Here is a 21,934-nt window from a genome sequence, read left to right on the forward strand (position 1 = left end):
TGTCTCGTGTGTGTGTGTGTGTGTGTCTCGTGTGTGTGTGTGTGTGTGTGTCTCGTGTGTGTGTGTGTGTGTCTCGTGTGTGTGTCTCGTGTGTGTGTGTGTGTCTCGTGTGTGTGTGTGTGTCTCGTGTGTGTGTGTGTGTGTCTCGTGTGTGTGTGTGTGTGTGTGTGTGTCTCGTGTGTGTGTGTGTGTGTGTGTCTCGTGTGTGTGTGTGTGTGTGTGTGTCTCGTCTGTGTGTGTGTGTGTCTCGTCTGTGTGTGTCTCGTCTGTGTGTGTGTGTGTCTCGTGTGTGTGTGTGTCTCGTCTGTGTGTGTCTCGTGTGTGTCTCGTGTGTGTCTCGTGTGTGTGTGTGTCTCGTGTGTGTGTGTGTCTCGTGTGTGTGTGTGTCTCGTGTGTCTCGTGTGTGTCTCGTGTGTCTCGTGTGTGTCTCGTGTGTGTGTGTCTCGTGTGTGTGTGTGTCTCGTGCGTGTGTGTGTGTGTGTCTCGTGCGTGTGTGTGTGTGTGTCTCGTGCGTGTGTGTGTGTGTGTCTCGTGTGTGTGTGTGTGTGTCTCGTCTGTGTGTGTGTGTGTCTCGTCTGTGTGTGTGTGTGTCTCGTCTGTGTGTGTCTCGTGTGTGTGTGTCTCGTCTGTGTGTGTCTCGTGTGTGTGTGTGTCTCGTGTGTGTGTGTGTCTCGTGTGTGTCTCGTGTGTGTGTGTCTCGTGTGTGTGTGTGTCTCGTGCGTGTGTGTCTCGTGCTTGCGTCTCTCGTGCGTGCGTCTCTCGTGCGTGCGTGTCTCGTGCGTGTCTCGTGCGCGTCTCGTGTGCGTCTCTCGTGCGCGTGTCTCGTTTGTGTCTCGTGTGTGGTATGTATGTGTATATATATATATACACACACACACACACACACACACACACACACACACACACACACACACACACACACACAGTGGGGCAAAAAAGTATTTAGGCAGCCGCCAATTGTGCAAGTTCTCCCACTTAAAAAGATGAGAGAGGCCTGTAATTTTCATCATAGGTACACTTCAACTATGAACAAATATAAACAAATCCAGAAAATCACATTGTAGGGTTTTTAATGAAATTATTTGCAAATTATGGTGTAAAATAAGTATTTGGTCACCTACAAACAAGCAAGATTTCTGGTTCTCACAGACCTGTAACTTCTTCTTTAAGAGGCTCCTCTGTCCTCCACTCATTACCTGTATTAATGGCACCTGTTTGAACTTGTTATCAGTATAAAAGACACCTGTCCACAACCTCAAACAGTCACACTCCAAACTCCACTATGGCCAAGACCAAAGAGCTGTCAAAGGACACCAGAAACAAAATTGTAGACCTGCACCAGGCTGGGAAGACTGAATCTGCAATAGGTAAGCAGCTTGGTTTGAAGAAATCAACTGTGGGAGCAATTATTATGAAATGGAAGACTTACAAGACCACTGATAATCTCCCTCGATCTGGGGCTCCACGCAAGATCTCACCCCGTGGGGTCAAAAAAATCACAAGAACGGTGAGCAAAAATCCCAGAACCACACGAGGGGACCTAGTGAATGACCTGCAGAGAGCTGGAACCAAATAAACAAAGCCTACCATCAGTAACACACTAAAATCCTGCAGTGCCAGACGTGTCCCCCTGCTTAAGCCAGTACATGTCCAGGCCCGTCTGAAGTTTGCTAGAGAGCATTTGGATGATCCAGAAGAAGATTGGGAGAATGTCAGATGAAACCAAAATATAACTTTTTGGTAAAAACTCAACACGTCGTGTTTGGAGGACAAAGAATGCTGAGTTGCATCCAAAGAACACCATACCTACTGTGAAGCATGGGGGTGGAAACATCATGCTTTGGGGCTGTTTTTCTGCAAAGGGACCAGGACGACTGATCCGTGTAAAGGAAAGAATGAATGGGGCCATGTATCGTGAGATTTTGAGTGAAAACCTCCTTCCACCAGCAAGGGCATTGAAGATGAAACGTGGCTGGGTCTTTCAGCATGACAATGATCCCAAACACACTGCCCGGGCAACGAAGGAGTGGCTTCGTAAGAAGCATTTCAAGGTCCTGGAGTGGCCTAGCCAGTCTCCAGATCTCAACCCCATAGGAAATCTTTGGAGGGAGTTGAAAGTTCATGCTGCCCAGCAACAGCCCCAAAACATCACTGCTCTAGAGGAGATCTGCAAGGAGGAATGGGCCAAAATACCAGCAACAGTGTGTGAATACCTTGTGAAGACTTACAGAAAACGTTTGACCTCTGTCATTGCCAACAAAGGGTATATAACAAAGTATTGAGAAACTTTTGTTATTGACCAAATACTTATTTTCCACCATAATTTGCAAATAAATTCATTAAAAATCCTACAATGTGATTTTTCTGGATTTGTTTCTCATTTTGTCTGTCATAGTTGAAGTGTACCTATGATGAAAATTACAGGCCTCATCTTTTTAAGTGGGAGAACTTGCACAATTGGTGGCTGACTAAATACTTTTTTGCCCCACTGTATGACCCCTGATCACAGACCTTCACCTGAAGGCCGGATGGTCACACTCTCACAACCCAGCAGCTGCTGTGTTTGTCCTCTTAGAAGACGCATGGTGTGGTCCACTTGTCACCTGATGTTTGCACTCGGTGTGTTTAAAAAAACAAACGAAGAATAGTAATAACCTATAGATTTTAAATGCTGGAACAAGGCTTTACAGCTCACTCACTTAGGAAGGGACTGGCTCGTCAATATGGCTCACAAAATGTAGTTACAACTTAAATCTTAGTCAGAATGGATGATGTTTCATATATATTATGAAGATAAAAATATATATCCTCAGGGAAAAGCACAGGCAGGATTTGTAAGTTTATATGCTTAGTATTTTCCATTTTTTACTGGCACTAAAATAATTCAAATACTAAGCATAACTTTCATATCCTGCTTTTCCCTGTGGATATATTTTTACATTGACTCTTCAGAATTAGCATTGCAAACATCTCATAGGAAAACCTTTATTATAATTTATTATGATCTTGGCTGAAAAATATATATTTTTTTGAATCTATCATACTTGGAAATGTAACTTTTAAGGAAGAGTGCTTATGGAGTGGACACTACTAATACTGCTACTGGTACTACTACTAATGTTGCTACTACTGCTGCTACTACTACTGGTACTACTGCTACTGCTGCTACTACTACTGGTACTACTGCTACTGCTGCTACTACTACCACTAATGTTGCTATTACTGGTACTACTACTAATGTTGCTACTACTGGTACTACTACTGCTACTACTACTGCTGCTGCTACTACTACTGCTGCTGCTATTGCTACTACTGCTGGTACTACTGCTACTACTACTACTACTACTGGTACTACTACTGGTTCTACTACTATTACTACTGATACTACTACTAATACTGTTACTACTACTGACACTACTAATACTGCTACTTCTGCTACTACTACTGGTACTACTTCTGCTACTGCTGCTACTACTACTGGTACTACTCCTACTACTACTACTATTACTGCTGCTGCTACAACTGTTACTACTACTACTGCTGGTACTACTACTACGGTTACTATTACTACTACTACTGGTACTACTGGTACTACCTACTGGTACTACTACTACTATTGGTACTACTACTACTACTACTACTATTGCTACTACTACCACTGCTACTACTACTACTATTGCTACTACTACCACTGCTACTACTACTACTGTTACTACAACCACTACTACTGGTACTACTACTGTTACTGGTACTACTGTTACTACTACTGCTGCTGTTACTACTACTACTGCTGCTGTTACTAATACTAATGTTACTACTACTGCTGTTACTACTACTATTACTGGTACTACTACTATTACTGGTACTACTACTATTACTGGTACTGCTACTACTACTGTTACTACTGCTACTTCTGCTGCTGCTACTACTGCTACTGTTGATCTGGTGCTATGTATTTGGCTGTTAAGAGGATTGCTCTTTTGGCAGTCAGCCATCTTGTGAACAGACTGGGGGCTCCCTGTGGTGAGATGCTTCCTGCACTCATTCACACCTGGCGTCAGTGCTTCATTTGAGCTGGATCCTGCCGGAACAGGATCCGGCACCTCTTGTTTTGTTCTCTTTCGTTCACGGAGCCCATTTGCCAGGATCAGGTAGCCTACCTCTTGTGGCATGAACAATTATTTTCACTGTTTTGCAATGTAAAAATCATAATAAAAGCCGTCAGAGTAGTTACATTTTGGATTCCTCTGTAATTGTCATGCCCCGTTTACAAACAAACATGTCATGTGAAAATGTGCCGGATATTGTAAGAACTGATTCATGTTGGGCTGGCCCGGGTTTATGGCAGTATTGTAACCTATACAGACCATTTATGTGGTGCAAGAGAAGCACGCCTGTATCTCTCACAGAACTAAAATGAGATTCACTTTCTATGATCTCGCTCCCTCTCTGTGCTCTGATCTCTCTCCCTCTATGTGCTCTGATCTCTCTCCCTCTATGTGCTCTGATCTCTCTCCCTCTATGTGCTCTGATCTCTCTCCCTCTATGTGCTCTGATCTCTCTCCCTCTCTGTGCTCTGATCTCTCTCCCTCTCTGTGCTCTGATCTCTCTCCCTCTCTGTGCTCTGATCTCTCTCCCTCTCTGTGCTCTGATCTCTCTCCCTCTCTGTGCTCTGATCTCTCTCCCTCTATGTGCTCTGATCTCTCTCCCTCTCTGTGCTCTGATCTCTCTCCCTCTCTGTGCTCTGATCTCTCTCCCTATCTGTGCTCTGATCTCTCTCCCTCTCTGTGCTCTGATCTCTCTCCCTCTATGTGCTCTGATAGAGCCGGCAACTCTCATTTCTTCAGCATTTCACGTCGTCATTTATTTCCTACTAGAATATTAGCTACGGGAAGTGTGCTGGAGGTGAGGCAGCACTTTGCATTCTGTTAAGAAAGAAATCAAATAATTCCCAATACTACATCAAGAGTACACCTATAATTTAGCCACAGAGGATCCGTAGCTAATTTGTAAAAAATTGCCTAGGCATGCCTACCTGCGGTAATGCGTGTCAGATCTGTCAGTGAATAGCATGCAGCCAACACAGACCTTTTCTCGAATATTTCAAACCCAATCGCTGGAAAACACAGGTTGGAAAGCAAATAATTCCGCCTGAAAATAAAATACTAATCTGTTTATGTTACCAAGTTATTCACTTCAAAATAGGCCTATTGAGTGAACAGCATTGTTTTTACAAAGTAAAGCAAGAGAGAGAGAGAGAAGCTTTTGTCTGCTGAGTGAGCTGAGTCAGTGAAACTGGGAAGATGTTTTGGACTAATTTCCTGCTCGTATTGTAACCTACAGTAATGTGTTTCTACACTCAGCTTGGCTATTGATGGATTGAAGACGAGGATGTTTTTATTGATCGGTTTGTAGCCTGTCATTTCGATAATTTGTGACGTATTAAAGATTCTGCGAAAGTCTCCAGTCATGTAGAATTGCATGAAATGCATTTATGAAAGCCCACATTTTTCCAGGACTCAAAAAAAAAAGGCTACAAAAAATGTACTCTGTGTGTGCAACTTCTGGAAGCGGCTCCACACCACTGCTCATTTTTTGTTCCAGCACGTCCCATATTACAAATGAAGCACTGTCTGGGTATGTATTCAATAGTGCCACACTGTAGCAAAATGTTTCGCAGCAGACGTGTTTTTATCGGACAAATTCAGGGTTACGTCATCCCTCTAAAAACAACATGGAGAAAAAAGACAAAGGACCCAATTCAATGAGTGGTAGACTCATGTCAAACCTTATTGTCTAGTCCAGGGTTTATCAACTCGATTCAGCCATGGGCCAATTTTTTTTTTTCTTGAGTGGATGGTCGGGTAGACTGAAAATTGACCAGATGAAGCCCAAACTGATATGCTTGACTAAAACATAATCATATCAAACCTTGTTTACATTTGTATACGATCGTGTGTCTCTATTATGCTGGGAATACTTGGGAACAGATTTAATTGGTGTCAAAATAAATTTTGGCCCGGGTGCTGCATTTTTGTCTTCAATGAGGTCTGGAAGGCCGCGTTGAAAATAGATTTGTATCTCCTCGCAGTCAAAATGTGCAATAAGTAGTCCTCTATCCATGTTGTTGTTATTGTTATAAATGTTATTATTATTATTATTATTATTAATTTTAAGCTCCCTGACTCTCTAGCCTTTTATTTAAAAGATTATTAGAAGCTGGACACAGTCAAGAAACTGAATGTAGGTCCATTATCATTTAAACACAGTTTAGATTTGAGTCATTTTAAAGTATATTGTGCTGGAGACCCGTCTCCAGGAATGTATTGATGTGTTTTATTATTATGTGTTTTATTTACTCAAACCACCTGTGGCCAGGATGTTTGACACCGGTCTCAGATTGGGTGATAAATGTAAATGGATGATTAGCTTCTGAAAAGTATGTTTATTTCCAGATGCTTAATGTGTGAAACCACTTTTGTGCGCTGACCCATGACTTTGTCTCCTTCCTGTGTGTTTCAGGGGTGTACGGTGCAGACCCGGACCAGGGCGGGGGCTTTCTCGACATCCTGAAGGGAGGAACCGAACGCTTTCTGACCAACATCAAAGACACCTCCTCTAAAGTCATCCAGTCTGTGGCCAGGTGAGAGACAGTCGGCTCAGAAAACACCTGCAATACATTATACTGAGAAACATCACGATACACATTACACTGAGAAACATCACGATATACATTACACTGAGAAACATCACGATACATTACACTGAGAAACACCACGATACACATTATACTGAGAAACACCACGATACACATTACACTGAGAAACATCACGATATACATTACACTGAGAAACATCACGATACATTACACTGAGAAACACCACGATACACATTATACTGAGAAACACCACGATACACATTACACTGAGAAACACCACGATACACATTATACTGAGAAACATCACGATACATTACACTGAGAAACACCACGATACACATTATACTGAGAAACATCACGATACATTACACTGAGAAACACCACGATACACATTATACTGAGAAACACCACGATACAGTATACTGAGAAACACCACGATACATTACACTGAGAAACACCACGATACACATTATACTGAGAAACATCACGATACACATTACACTGAGAAACATCACGATACACATTACACTGAGAAACATCACGATACACATTACACTGAGAAACATCACGATACACATTACACTGAGAAACATCACGATACACATTATACTGAGAAACATCACGATACACATTACACTGAGAAACATCACGATACACATTACACTGAGAAACATCACGATACACATTATACTGAGAAACATCACGATACATTACACTGAGAAACATCACGATACACATTATACTGAGAAACATCACGATACACATTACACTGAGAAACATCACGATACATTACACTGAGAAACATCACGATACACATTATACTGAGAAACATCACGATACACATTACACTGAGAAACATCACGATACACATTACACTGAGAAACATCACGATACACATTATACTGAGAAACACCACGATACACATTATACTGAGAAACACCACGATACACATTATACTGAGAAACATCACGATACACATTATACTGAGAAACACCACGATACACATTATACTGAGAAACACCACGATACACATTATACTGAGAAACATCACGATACACATTATACTGAGAAACATCGATACATTATGCTGAGAAACATCACGATACATTACACTGAGAAACATCGATACATTACACTGAGAAACACCACGATACACATTATACTGAGAAACATCACGATACATTACACTGAGAAACATCACAATACACATTATGCTGAGAAAAACCACGATACACATTATACTGAGAAACATCACGATACACATTATACTGAGAAACATCACGATACACATTATACTGAGAAACACCACGATACATTACACTGAGAAACATCACGATACACATTATACTGAGAAACACCACGATACATTACACTGAGAAACATCACGATACACATTATACTGAGAAACATCACGATACAGTATACTGAGAAACATCACGATACAGTATACTGAGAAACACCACGATACACATTATACTGAGAAACATCACGATACATTACACTGAGAAACATCACGATACACATTATACTGAGAAACATCACGATACAGTATACTGAGAAACATCACGATACAGTATACTGAGAAACACCACGATACACATTATACTGAGAAACATCACAATACACATTATACTGAGAAACATCACGATACACATTATACTGAGAAACATCACGATACACATTATACTGAGAAACATCACGATACAGTATACTGAGAAACATCACGATACACATTATACTGAGAAACATCACGATACACATTATACTGAGAAACATCACGATACATTACACTAAGAAACATCAATACATTATACTGAGAAACATCACGATACATTACACTGAGAAACATCACGATACACATTATACTGAGAAACACCACGATACACATTACACTGAGAAACATCACGATACATTACACTGAGAAACATCACGATACAGTATACTGAGAAACATCACGATACAGTATACTGAGAAACATCACGATACATTACACTGAGAAACATCACGATACACATTATACTGAGAAACATCACGATACACATTATACTGAGAAACATCACGATACACATTATACTGAGAAACATCACGATACACATTATACTGAGAAACATCACGATACACATTATACTGAGAAACATCACGATACAGTATACTGAGAAACATCACGATACAGTATACTGAGAAACATCACGATACAGTATACTGAGAAACATCACGATACACATTATACTGAGAAACACCACGATACAGTATACTGAGAAACATCACGATACACATTATACTGAGAAACATCACGATACACATTATACTGAGAAACACCACGATACATTACACTGAGAAACATCACGATACACATTATACTGAGAAACATCACGATACAGTATACTGAGAAACATCACGATACACATTATACTGAGAAACATCACGATACATTACACTGAGAAACATCACGATACAGTATACTGAGAAACATCACGATACACATTACACTGAGAAACATCACGATACATTATACTGAGAAACATCACGATACATTACACTGAGAAACACCACGATACACATTATACTGAGAAACATCACGATACACATTATACTGAGAAACATCACGATACATTACACTGAGAAACACCACGATACACATTATACTGAGAAACATCACGATACACATTATACTGAGAAACATCACGATTAATTACACTGAGAAACACCACGATACACATTATACTGAGAAACATCGATACATTATGCTGAGAAACATCACGATACATTACACTGAGAAACATCGATACATTACACTGAGAAACATCACGATACATTACACTGAGAAACATCACGATACACATTATGCTGAGAAACACCACGATACACATTATACTGAGAAACATCACGATACATTACACTGAGAAACATCACGATACACATTATGCTGAGAAACACCACGATACAGTACACTGAGAAACATCACGATACACATTATGCTGAGAAACACCACGATACACATTATACTGAGAAACATCACGATACAGTATACTGAGAAACATCACGATACAGTATACTGAGAAACATCACGATACACATTATACTGAGAAACACCACGATACACATTATACTGAGAAACATCACGATACACATTATACTGAGAAACATCACGATACAGTATACTGAGAAACATCACGATACAGTATACTGAGAAACACCACGATACACATTATACTGAGAAACATCACAATACACATTATACTGAGAAACATCACGATACACATTATACTGAGAAACATCACGATACATTACACTGAGAAACATCAATACATTATACTGAGAAACATCACGATACATTACACTGAGAAACATCACGATACACATTATACTGAGAAACACCACGATACACATTACACTGAGAAACATCACGATACATTACACTGAGAAACATCACGATACAGTATACTGAGAAACATCACGATACAGTATACTGAGAAACATCACGATACACATTATACTGAGAAACATCACGATACACATTATACTGAGAAACATCACGATACACATTATACTGAGAAACATCACGATACACATTATACTGAGAAACATCACGATACACATTATACTGAGAAACATCACGATACAGTATACTGAGAAACATCACGATACACATTATACTGAGAAACATCACGATACACATTATACTGAGAAACATCACGATACACATTATACTGAGAAACATCACGATACACATTATACTGAGAAACATCACGATACAGTATACTGAGAAACATCACGATACAGTATACTGAGAAACATCACGATACACATTATACTGAGAAACACCACGATACAGTATACTGAGAAACATCACGATACACATTACACTGAGAAACATCACGATACACATTATACTGAGAAACATCACGATACACATTATACTGAGAAACATCACGATACACATTATACTGAGAAACACCACGATACACATTATACTGAGAAACACCACGATACAGTATACTGAGAAACATCACGATACACATTATACTGAGAAACATCACGATACACATTATACTGAGAAACATCACGATACACATTATACTGAGAAACATCACGATACATTATGCTGAGAAACATCGATACATTATACTGAGAAACATCACGATACACATTATACTGAGAAACACCACGATACACATTATACTGAGAAACATCACGATACACATTATACTGAGAAACACCACGATACACATTATACTGAGAAACATCACGATACACATTATACTGAGAAACATCACGATACACATTATACTGAGAAACATCACGATACACATTATACTGAGAAACATCACGATACACATTATACTGAGAAACATCACGATACACATTATACTGAGAAACATCACGATACACATTATACTGAGAAACATCACGATACATTACACTGAGAAACACCACGATACACATTATACTGAGAAACATCACGATACAGTACACTGAGAAACATCACGATACACATTATACTGAGAAACATCACGATACAGTACACTGAGAAACATCACGATACATTACACTGAGAAACATCACGATACACATTATACTGAGAAACATCACGATACATTACACTGAGAAACATCACGATACACATTATACTGAGAAACATCACGATACACATTATACTGAGAAACATCACGATACATTACACTGAGAAACACCACGATACACATTATACTGAGAAACACCACGATACAGTACACTGAGAAACATCACGATACACATTATACTGAGAAACATCACGATACATTACACTGAGAAACATCACGATACATTACACTGAGAAACATCACGATACACATTATACTGAGAAACATCACGATACATTACACTGAGAAACATCACGATACACATTATACTGAGAAACATCACGATACACATTATACTGAGAAACATCACGATACATTACACTGAGAAACACCACGATACATTACACTGAGAAACATCACGATACATTACACTGAGAAACACCACGATAAATTACACTGAGAAACATCACGATACAGTATACTGAGAAACATCACGATACATTACACTGAGAAACACCACGATACAGTATACTGAGAAACATCACGATACATTACACTGAGAAACATCACAATACACATTATACTGAGAAACACCACGATACAGTATACTGAGAAACATCACGATACACATTATACTGAGAAACATCACGATACACATTATACTGAGAAACACCACGATACAGTATACTGAGAAACACCACGATACACATTATACTGAGAAACATCACGATACACATTATACTGAGAAACATCACGATATACATTATACTGAGAAACATCACGATATACATTACACTGAGAAACATCACGATACATTACACTGAGAAACATCACGATACAGTATACTGAGAAACACCACGATACACATTATACTGAGAAACATCACGATACACATTATACTGAGAAACACCACGATACACATTATACTGAGAAACACCACGATACACATTATACTGAGAAACATCACGATACACATTATACTGAGAAACATCACGATACACATTATACTGAGAAACATCACGATACACATTATACTGAGAAACACCACGACACACTGTGCATTTGGAAATTATTCAGACCCCTTGACTTTTGCCACAATTTGATACGTTGCAGCCTTATTGTAAAATTGATTAAATTGTTTTATTTCCTCATCAATCTACAAACAATTTCCCATAATGACAAAGCAAAAAACATTTAATTTTTTTAGAAATGTTTGCTTATTTATATATAAAAAAATTAATATAATTTTTATACATTATTATATTATACATTCGTGCAAATTTGTAAGAGAAAAACTGAAATATCATGTTTACATAAGTATTCAGACCCTTTACTCAGTACTTTGTTGAATCACCTTTGGCAGCGATTACAGCATTGATTCTTCTTGGGTTTGACGCTACAAGCTTGGCACATCTGTATTTGGGGAGTTTCTCCAATTCTTCTCTGCAAATCCTCTCAAGCTATTTCAGGTTGGATGGGGAGCGTCGATACACGGCTATTTTCAGGTCTCTCCAGAGATGTTCAACCGGGCTCTGGCTGGGCCACTCAAGAAGATTCAGACACTTCTGCGTTGTCTTGGCTGTGTGCTTGGGGTCGTTGTCCTGTTGGAAGGTGAACCTTTGCCGTGGTCTGAGGTCTTGAGTGCTCTGGAGCAGGTTTTCATCAAGAATATCTCTGTACTTTGCTCCGTTCATCTTTGCCTCGATCCTGACTAGTCTCCCAGTCCCTGCCGCTGAAAAACATCCCCACAGCATAATGCTGCCACCACCATGCTTCACCGTAGGGATGGTGCCAGGTTTCCTCCAGATGTGGCGCTTGGCATTCAGGCCAAAGAGTTCAATATTGGTTTCATCAGACCATAGAGTCTTTAGGTGCCTTTTGGCAAACTCCATGCCGGCTGTCATGATCCTTTTACTGAAGAGAGGTTTCTGTCTAGAAACTGTACCATTAAGGCCTGATTGGTGGAGTGCTGCAGAGATGGTTGTCCATCTGGAAGGTTCTCCTGTCTCCACAGAGGAACTCTGGAGCTCTGTCAGTGACCATTGGGTTCTTGGTCACCTCCCTGACCAAGGCCCTTCTCCCCCGATTGCTCAGTTTGGCCGGTCGCCCAGCTCCAGGAAGGGTTTTGTTGGTTCCAAACATCTTCCATTTAAGAATGATGGAGGCCACTGTGTTCTTGGGGACCTTCAATCCTGCAGAAATGTGTTGGTGCCTGTCCTCAGATCTGTGCCTCAACACAATCCTTTCATGGAGCTCTACTGACAATTCCTTTGACATCATGGCTATGTTTTTGCTCTGACATGCACTGTCAACTGTGGGACCTTTATATAGACAGTTGTGTGCCTTTCCAAATCATGTCCAACCAATTTAATTTACCACCGGTAGACTCTAATCAAGTTGTAAAAACATCTCAAGGGTGATCAATGGAAACAGGATGTGCACCTTAGCTCAATTTTGAGTCTCATAGCAAAGTTTCTGAATTCTTACAGTACCAGTCAAACGTTTGGAAACACCTACTCAATCCAGGGTTTTTCTTTATTTTACTATTTTCTACATTGTAGAATAATAGAGAAGACAACAAACACTATGAAATAACACATATGGAATCATGTAGTAACCAAAAAAGTGTTCAAAAATATACAATAAATATATATTTTATTTTTGCTTCTTCAAAGTATCCACCCTTTGCCTTGATGTCAGTTTTGTACACTTTTGGCATTCTCTCAACCAGCTTCATGAGGTAGTCACCTGGAATGCATTTAAATTAACTTGTTAAAAGTTAATTTGTTGAATTTCTCTCTTTAATATGTTTCCATTAGCCGGTAATAGCCAGCTTTTGGCCGATAAAAAATCTCTCTATATATATATATATATATATATATATATATATATATATATATATATATATATATATATATATATATATATATATTTAAATAGAAGTGGCAGCGGCCAAATGTCCAGAACAGTAAAAAATCCCATTGTGATATAATGCTTTTTAGCCTTTAAATACCAGTTTGATGGAAATACATTTGACAGGTCGTGCTTATCGGTCTATAGGTTCATTCTCATGAAGCGTTTGAGTGGAAAATGGATCAGACAGCGCGAGGGCTGCTGCTACAGCATCTCAAAGCAGTAAATACACAGGCAACGGAAGGCAGGGTTTATCAGCGTCATACCACTTTGCAATGAGCTGGAGGCAGTGTCCATTTTTGAGAACGTATAGCCTCTTAATTGTATGAAACCGGAATGTTTTACTACATGAGGCGTGTCTTACCATGCTTCAAAGTAGCCTAGGCAACATCAGACCACAGCCGTGGAGGCAATTATTTGATATCAATATTTTTCATTGTCTCGTAGCCAAAGACACAATCCGAGGTCATATTAGCGACCCATGCTAGCTGTTGCATGTTAAGATCTCCACTCATTTCTGTCACATGAAACCTGTCACCCGTTAATTGCATTATGGAACAAACGTGCATGTAACCTACTACCTTGTGTGCGTTGCTGCGATCATATTGGGAAGAAATAATAGTTTATAAACATTTTAAGCGAACTGTTCTGATCTATTGCATCAGACTCATTTGCTTTTTAAAGTTTGGGGGGGGGGGGGGGGGTAGTGATGGGGGAATAGTGATGGGGGAAAGTGATGGGGGAATAGTGATGGGGGGTAGTGATGGGGGATAGTGATGGGGGAATAGTGATGGGGGATAGTGATGGGGGATAGTGATTCAGCTGTTTGTTACTCGTCTTGTCTGAGGAAAAGTAAACGCGGAGCGTTATTCTAACATCTTCAAAGTGCCCGTTGTAATGGGTAAGAAGGACTGCGCGTTGTAATTGGGTAAGAAGGAGTGCGCGTTGTAATTGGGTAAGAAGGACTGCCCGTTGTAATTGGGTAAGAAGGACTGCCCGTTGTAATTGGGTAAGAAGGACTGCGCGTTGTAATTGGGTAAGAAGGACTGCGCGTTGTAATTGGGTAAGAAGGACTGCGCGTTGTAATTGGGTAAGAAGGACTGCGCGTTGTAATTGGGTAAGAAGGAGTGCGCGTTGTAATTGAGTAAGAAGGACTGCGCGTTGTAATTGGGTAAGAAGGACTGCGCGTTGTAATTGGGTAAGAAGGAGTGCGCGTTGTAATTGGGTAAGAAGGAGTGCACGTTGTAATTGGGTAAGAAGGAGTGCACGTTGTAATTGGGTAAGAAGTGCACGTTGTAATTGGGTAAGAAGGAGTGCACGTTGTAATTGGGTAAGAAGGAGTGCGCGTTGTAATTGGGTAAGAAGGAGTGCGCGTTGTAATTGGGTAAGAAGGAGTGCGCGTTGTAATTGGGTAAGAAGGAGTGCGCGTTGCAATTGGGTAAGAAGGAGTGCGCGTTGCAATTGGGTAAGAAGGAGTGCGCGTTGTAATTGGGTAAGAAGGAGTGCGCGTTGTAATTGGGTAAGAAGGAGTGCGCGTTGTAATTGGGTAAGAAGGAGTGCGCGTTGTAATTGGGTAAGAAGGAGTGCGCGTTGTAATTGGGTAAGAAGGAGTGCGCGTTGTAATTGGGTAAGAAGGAGTGCGCGTTGTAATTGGGTAAGAAGGAGTGCGCGTAGTAATTGGGTAAGAAGGAGTGCGCGTTGTAATTGGGTAAGAAGGAGTGTGCGTTGTCAACTTGCATGTTCTGTTAATATGAATTTGTAATGAAAATGTGATTTCTGTCATTTTGAGAAACGTGGGTGGACGCCTTAATCCGGTTACGCACCCAATGCTCAAAATATCCGGTAAATTAAAATGCTGCTGGTCAAATGTCTGGTGCCACATTTCCGAAACTGAAAACCTGACACACACACACACACACACTGCTCAGAAAGACTGTTTCCCTTTCTGCATTGTTGCAAATATCTCTGCCCATGCAAGCTCCACACACTCACACACACCATTCTCTCTAGGATCTGATAACTCACCCCACCCACCCTTGTCCAATCATCCTGTTTTGATTCATTGGTTCGCCCATTTAGTTCTGTTTTGTGTTTTTTCTGATTTTGTTTTATGAACTCTGCCTCTACCACAACTCATGGTCCTATAAACTCCTTCCTGTAGCCCCAGGTAAATATGGGATACTACACGCCCTCTTTGTACCCGCCTCATGTCCTGTGTGTGTTTGCGTGTGCGTGCGTGTGGCCATATTCACGCTGCTGTGTCCATAATCCCATGTTAGCAGCACAAAGTGAACATGGTTTGAATTCTAATCCTCCACCGCCTACTAAAAACCAACATCTCACCAATGTTCATTTTCCTAACTCGCCTACATCTGTTGCTGTTCTTTTTAATCCCATAGATCCAACTAGTTTTCTTCAGTTTAGACTGTAGATTTGCGGTGGACAAAGTACAGTATTTAAATCTAGTTTTTTTTTTTTAAGTCTCTATCATTGACAATGTGTGATGATAGTGAGATAAAATGTGTCATTGCAGTGAAATGCTTCTACACACAACTGAATATAGTCAATGTGTGACCCAATACTCTCCTCTCTCTTGAAGTGTGCACTTGTTCACAGGTAAATGACTGATGTATGCAAACTCCCTATGCCAATCCAACACTTTTACATTTATGGGTAGTAGTCAACAAGGGCACACTACAGGAGGAAGGAGGAGATATTGGGATGTATACAACCAGAATGCCCTTTTGAAATTTGGCAAGTAGATTGTCCATTTTATTTTTTGTTCCTGTTCCTTCAGTATTGTCCGGGAACCAAGTGTCCTCTGCGTTTGTAACAACAGATCTGAATTGTACCCATTGTTTGTTTCTCCTCTCAGTTATACAAAGGGAGACCTGGATATCTCTTACATCACCTCTAGAATAGCAGGTATGTACCCTCATTCTAGCCTTGTCCTAGATCACGTTTGTGTTGTCTTGTTTGGTATGACAAATCAAATCAAATTGTATTTGTCAAATACACATGGTTAGCAGATGTTAATGCGAGTGTAGCGAAATGCTTGTGCTTCTAGTTCCGACAATGCAGTAATAACCAACAAGTAATCTAACTAACAATTCCAAAACTACTGCCTTATACACACAAGTGTAGGGGGATATGATGGCCCAAACAGTTGACATGATGGCCCAAACAGATCTGGGACAAGGCTTTTCATTATACACTATTATGGATTTTTTAATGTCTTCGATCACCTAAACTGTGTTGCTTTGTGGCTTGTGCTTGAATATGACAAAATAAAAATATGACAAATCAAAAAATAATTCTCAAATGGTTCTAATGTCTCGGAGCAGAGTTGAAGCTCCATCCATCCGTAGTGTTTTCAAAAGGCTAAGTGAAGTAATGTGATGGTTCACTCTGTTCTCTTGTGTGTGTGTGTGTAACGTGTGTGTAACGTGTGTGTGTGTGTGTAACGTGTGTGTAACGTGTGTGTGTTTACGCTCAGTCATGTCCTTCCCGGCGGAGGGAGTGGAGTCTGCCATTAAGAACAACATGGAGGATGTGCGTCTCTTCCTGGATGGCCGGCACGCAGGACACTACGCCGTCTACAACTTGACCAAGCGCTCTTACAGACCCACCCGCTTCCACAACAGGGTAAGGCAGCCCACCACCAGACAGAATATGACCTTTATTTACTATTAGGTATTAGGTAAAGAAAAGAGAGTTTTGAGGAACAATTATACTGGTGCGCTGGTTTGTGCTTCCCTGATTATAATGTAAAAGTTAAAGTTCAGTATTAGGTATAGTCACTAGACAGACACCTATTTGAAAATAGACTTCCTAAAAGCTCTTCCTGACCTGCCCTAGGTGTCGGAGTGTGGCTGGCAGGCCCGGCGGGCACCCAACCTGAGGAGCCTCTACAGCCTCTGTAAGAACATGCACCTGTGGCTGAAACAGGACCAGAGGAACATCGCCGTAGTCCACTGCCTGGTGAGCACGCCACCACATACACCACAGCCACCACATACACCACAGCCACCACATACACCACCGCCACCACATACACCACATACACCACATACACCACAGCCACCACATACACCACAGCCACCACATGCCACCACGGCCACCACGGCCACCACATACACCACGGCCACCACATACACCACGGCCACCACATACACCACGGCCACCACATACACCACAGCCACCACATACACCACAGCCACCACATACACCACATACACCCCTACACTCACTCGCACTGCACTGGGACACACAAAGTACTCACCATAACTTGGTGGCATTTATATACCTTTTTTAAATCACTTTTTCCTCCCCTAACTGGTAGTCTGTCTGAAATGCAGACCAACCCGAGAACTTGTATTCTTAGTCTCCCATGTTGACCTTTGACCCCTCTTGTCTTGTGTGCTTGTAGGACGGGCGGGCGGCCTCGGCCGTGGCGGTGTGCTCCTTCCTGTGTTTCTGCCGCCTCTTCACCACGGCTGAGGCGGCCGTATACATGTTCAGTATGAAGCGCTGTCCCCCGGGGATCTCCCCTTCCCACAAGAGGTAGGTGCTCCTGGTCAAGTCATCCAGCCTTAAGTACATTTTCTCCTGGGTACAGATCTAGGATCAGCTTCCCCTCCCCAATCCTAACCTTATCCCGCAGGTAGGTGTCCTAGCGGTTAAGAGCTTTGGGCCAGTAACCGAAAGGTTGCTGGTTCGAATCCCCGCGCCAGCAAGGTGGAAGAATCTGCCGTTCTTCCCTTGAGCAAGGCAGTTAAGCCCCAAAAACAACTGCTCGCCAGGTGCCGATGATGTGGACGTTGATTAAGGCAGCCCCCCCCTCTCTGATTCAGAGGGGTTGGGTTAAATGAGGAAGACACATTTCAGTTGACTGCATTCAGTTGTTTAGCTGACCAGGTATCCCCCTTTCCCTTCCCATATCCAACTGACCAGGCATCCCCCTTTCCCTTCTCATATCCAACTGACCAGGTGTCCCCCTTTCCCTTCTCATATCCAACTGACCAGGTGTCCCCCTTTCCCTTCCCATATCCAACTGACCAGGTGTCCCCCTTTCCCTTCCCATATCCAACTGACCAGGTGTCCCCCTTTCCCTTCCCATATCCAACTGACCAGGTATCCCCCTTTCCCTTCCCATATCCAACTGACCAGGTATCCCCCTTTCCCTTCCCATATCCAACTGACCAGGTGTCCCCCTTTCCCTTCCCATATCCAACTGACCAGGTATCCCCCTTTCCCTTCTCATATCCAACTGACCAGGTATCCCCCTTTCCCTTCCCTTCTCATATCCAACTGACCAGGTGTCCCCCTTTCCCTTCTCATATCCAACTGACCAGGTGTCCCCCTTTCCCTTCCCATATCCAACTGACCAGGTATCCCCCTTTCCCTTCCCATATCCAACTGACCAGGTATCCCCCTTTCCCTTCCCATATCCAACTGACCAGGTGTCCCCCTTTCCCTTTCCATATCCAACTGACCAGGTATCCCCTTTCCCTTCTCATATCCAACTGACCAGGTATCCCCCTTTCCCTTCCCATATCCAACTGACCAGGTGTCCCCCTTTCCCTTCCCATATCCAACTGACCAGGTGTCCCCCTTTCCCTTCCCATATCCAACTGACCAGGTGTCCCCCTTTCCCTTCTCATATCCAACTGACCAGGCATCCCCCTTTCCCTTCTCATATCCAACTGACCAGGTATCCCCCTTCCCTTCTCATATCCAACTGACCAGGTATCCCCCTTTCCCTTCCCTTTCCATATCCAACTGACCAGGTATCCCCTTTCCCTTCTCATATCCAACTGACCAGGTATCCCCCTTTCCCTTTCCATATCCAACTGACCAGGTATCCCCCTTTCCCTTCCCATATCCAACTGACCAGGTATCCCCCTTTCCCTTCTCATATCCAACTGACCAGGTGTCCCCCTTTCCCTTCCCATATCCAACTGACCAGGTGTCCCCCTTTCCCTTCTCATATCCAACTGACCAGGTATCCCCCTTTCCCTTCTCATATCCAACTGACCAGGTATCCCCCTTTCCCTTCCCATATCCAACTGACCAGGTGTCCCCTTTCCCTTCCCATATCCAACTGACCAGGTGTCCCCCTTTCCCTTCCCATATCCAACTGACCAGGTATCCCCCTTTCCCTTCCCATATCCAACTGACCAGGTATCCCCCTTTCCCTTCCCATATCCAACTGACCAGGTGTCCCCCTTTCCCTTTCCATATCCAACTGACCAGGTATCCCCTTTCCCTTCTCATATCCAACTGACCAGGTATCCCCCTTTCCCTTCCCATATCCAACTGACCAGGTGTCCCCCTTTCCCTTCCCATATCCAACTGACCAGGTGTCCCCCTTTCCCTTCCCATATCCAACTGACCAGGTGTCCCCCTTTCCCTTCTCATATCCAACTGACCAGGCATCCCCCTTTCCCTTCTCATATCCAACTGACCAGGTATCCCCCTTCCCTTCTCATATCCAACTGACCAGGTATCCCCCTTTCCCTTCCCTTTCCATATCCAACTGACCAGGTATCCCCTTTCCCTTCTCATATCCAACTGACCAGGTATCCCCCTTTCCCTTTCCATATCCAACTGACCAGGTATCCCCCTTTCCCTTCCCATATCCAACTGACCAGGTATCCCCCTTTCCCTTCTCATATCCAACTGACCAGGTGTCCCCCTTTCCCTTCCCATATCCAACTGACCAGGTGTCCCCCTTTCCCTTCTCATATCCAACTGACCAGGTATCCCCCTTTCCCTTCTCATATCCAACTGACCAGGTATCCCCCTTTCCCTTCTCATATCCAACTGACCAGGTATCCCCCTTTCCCTTCTCATATCCAACTGACCAGGTATCCCCCTTTCCCTTCCCATATCCAACTGACCAGGTATCCCCCTTTCCCTTCTCATATCCAACTGACCAGGTATCCCCCTTTCCCTTCCCATATCCAACTGACCAGGTATCCCCCTTTCCCTTCTCATATCCAACTGACCAGGTATCCCCCTTTCCCTTCTCATATCCAACTGACCAGGTATCCCCCTTTCCCTTCTCATATCCAACTGACCAGGTATCCCCCTTTCCCTTCTCATATCCAACTGACCAGGTATCCCCCTTTCCCTTCTCATATCCAACTGACCAGGTGTCCCCCTTTCCCTTCCCATATCCAACTGACCAGGTGTCCCCCTTTCCCTTCCCATATCCAACTGACCAGGTGTCCCCCTTTCCCTTCCCATATCCAACTGACCAGGTATCCCCCTTTCCCTTCCCATATCCACTAGTGAGGAAAATTCACCCTACACCTCTGCTAGCGTTCATGTCTGACTTCCATGTTCAGAGGCTCCTGTAGTGACTATAGTGGACAGGGTTGGGGGTCTCCTGTAGTGGACAGGACAGGGTTGGGGGTCTCCTGTAGTGGACAGGACAGGGTTGGGGGTCTCCTGTAGTGGACAGGGTCGGGGGTTTCCTGTAGGTTGCAAGATCAAATCCCCGAGCTGACAAGGTACAAATCTGTCGTTCTGCCCCTGAACAAGGCAGTTAACCCACTGTTCCTAGGCCGTCATTGTAAATAATAATTTGTTCTTAACTGACTTGCCAAGTTAAATAAAAGTTTAAAAAAACAAGACTCCTGAACAGCTAATCAAAGGGCTTCCCAGAACCCTCTTTTATGCTGCTGCTACTCTCTGTTTATTATTTTATGCATAGTCACTTTACCCTCTAGCTACATGTACATATTACCTCAATTACCTCGACTAACTGGTTTCCCCGCACATTGACTCTGTACCG

At 42.4% G+C, this 21,934-nt stretch overlaps 1 protein-coding gene across 1 annotated transcript in view; it reads left to right on the forward strand.

Moving 5' to 3' along the window:
• The window catches only part of LOC139410589 (cyclin G associated kinase), a 49,849-nt gene that overhangs the window by 19,001 nt on the left and 8,914 nt on the right, over positions 1 to 21,934 (forward strand). The window contains exons 11-15 of the mRNA XM_071155888.1: positions 6,523 to 6,643; positions 17,009 to 17,058; positions 17,630 to 17,778; positions 17,992 to 18,114; positions 18,563 to 18,696. Of these exons, the coding sequence (XP_071011989.1) occupies positions 6,523 to 6,643; positions 17,009 to 17,058; positions 17,630 to 17,778; positions 17,992 to 18,114; positions 18,563 to 18,696 (577 nt within the window). The remainder of the gene's footprint in view (positions 1 to 6,522; positions 6,644 to 17,008; positions 17,059 to 17,629; positions 17,779 to 17,991; positions 18,115 to 18,562; positions 18,697 to 21,934) is intronic.

Source organism: Oncorhynchus clarkii, chromosome 6 (assembly GCF_045791955.1).
Source record: "Oncorhynchus clarkii lewisi isolate Uvic-CL-2024 chromosome 6, UVic_Ocla_1.0, whole genome shotgun sequence".
NCBI lineage: Eukaryota > Metazoa > Chordata > Actinopteri > Salmoniformes > Salmonidae > Oncorhynchus > Oncorhynchus clarkii.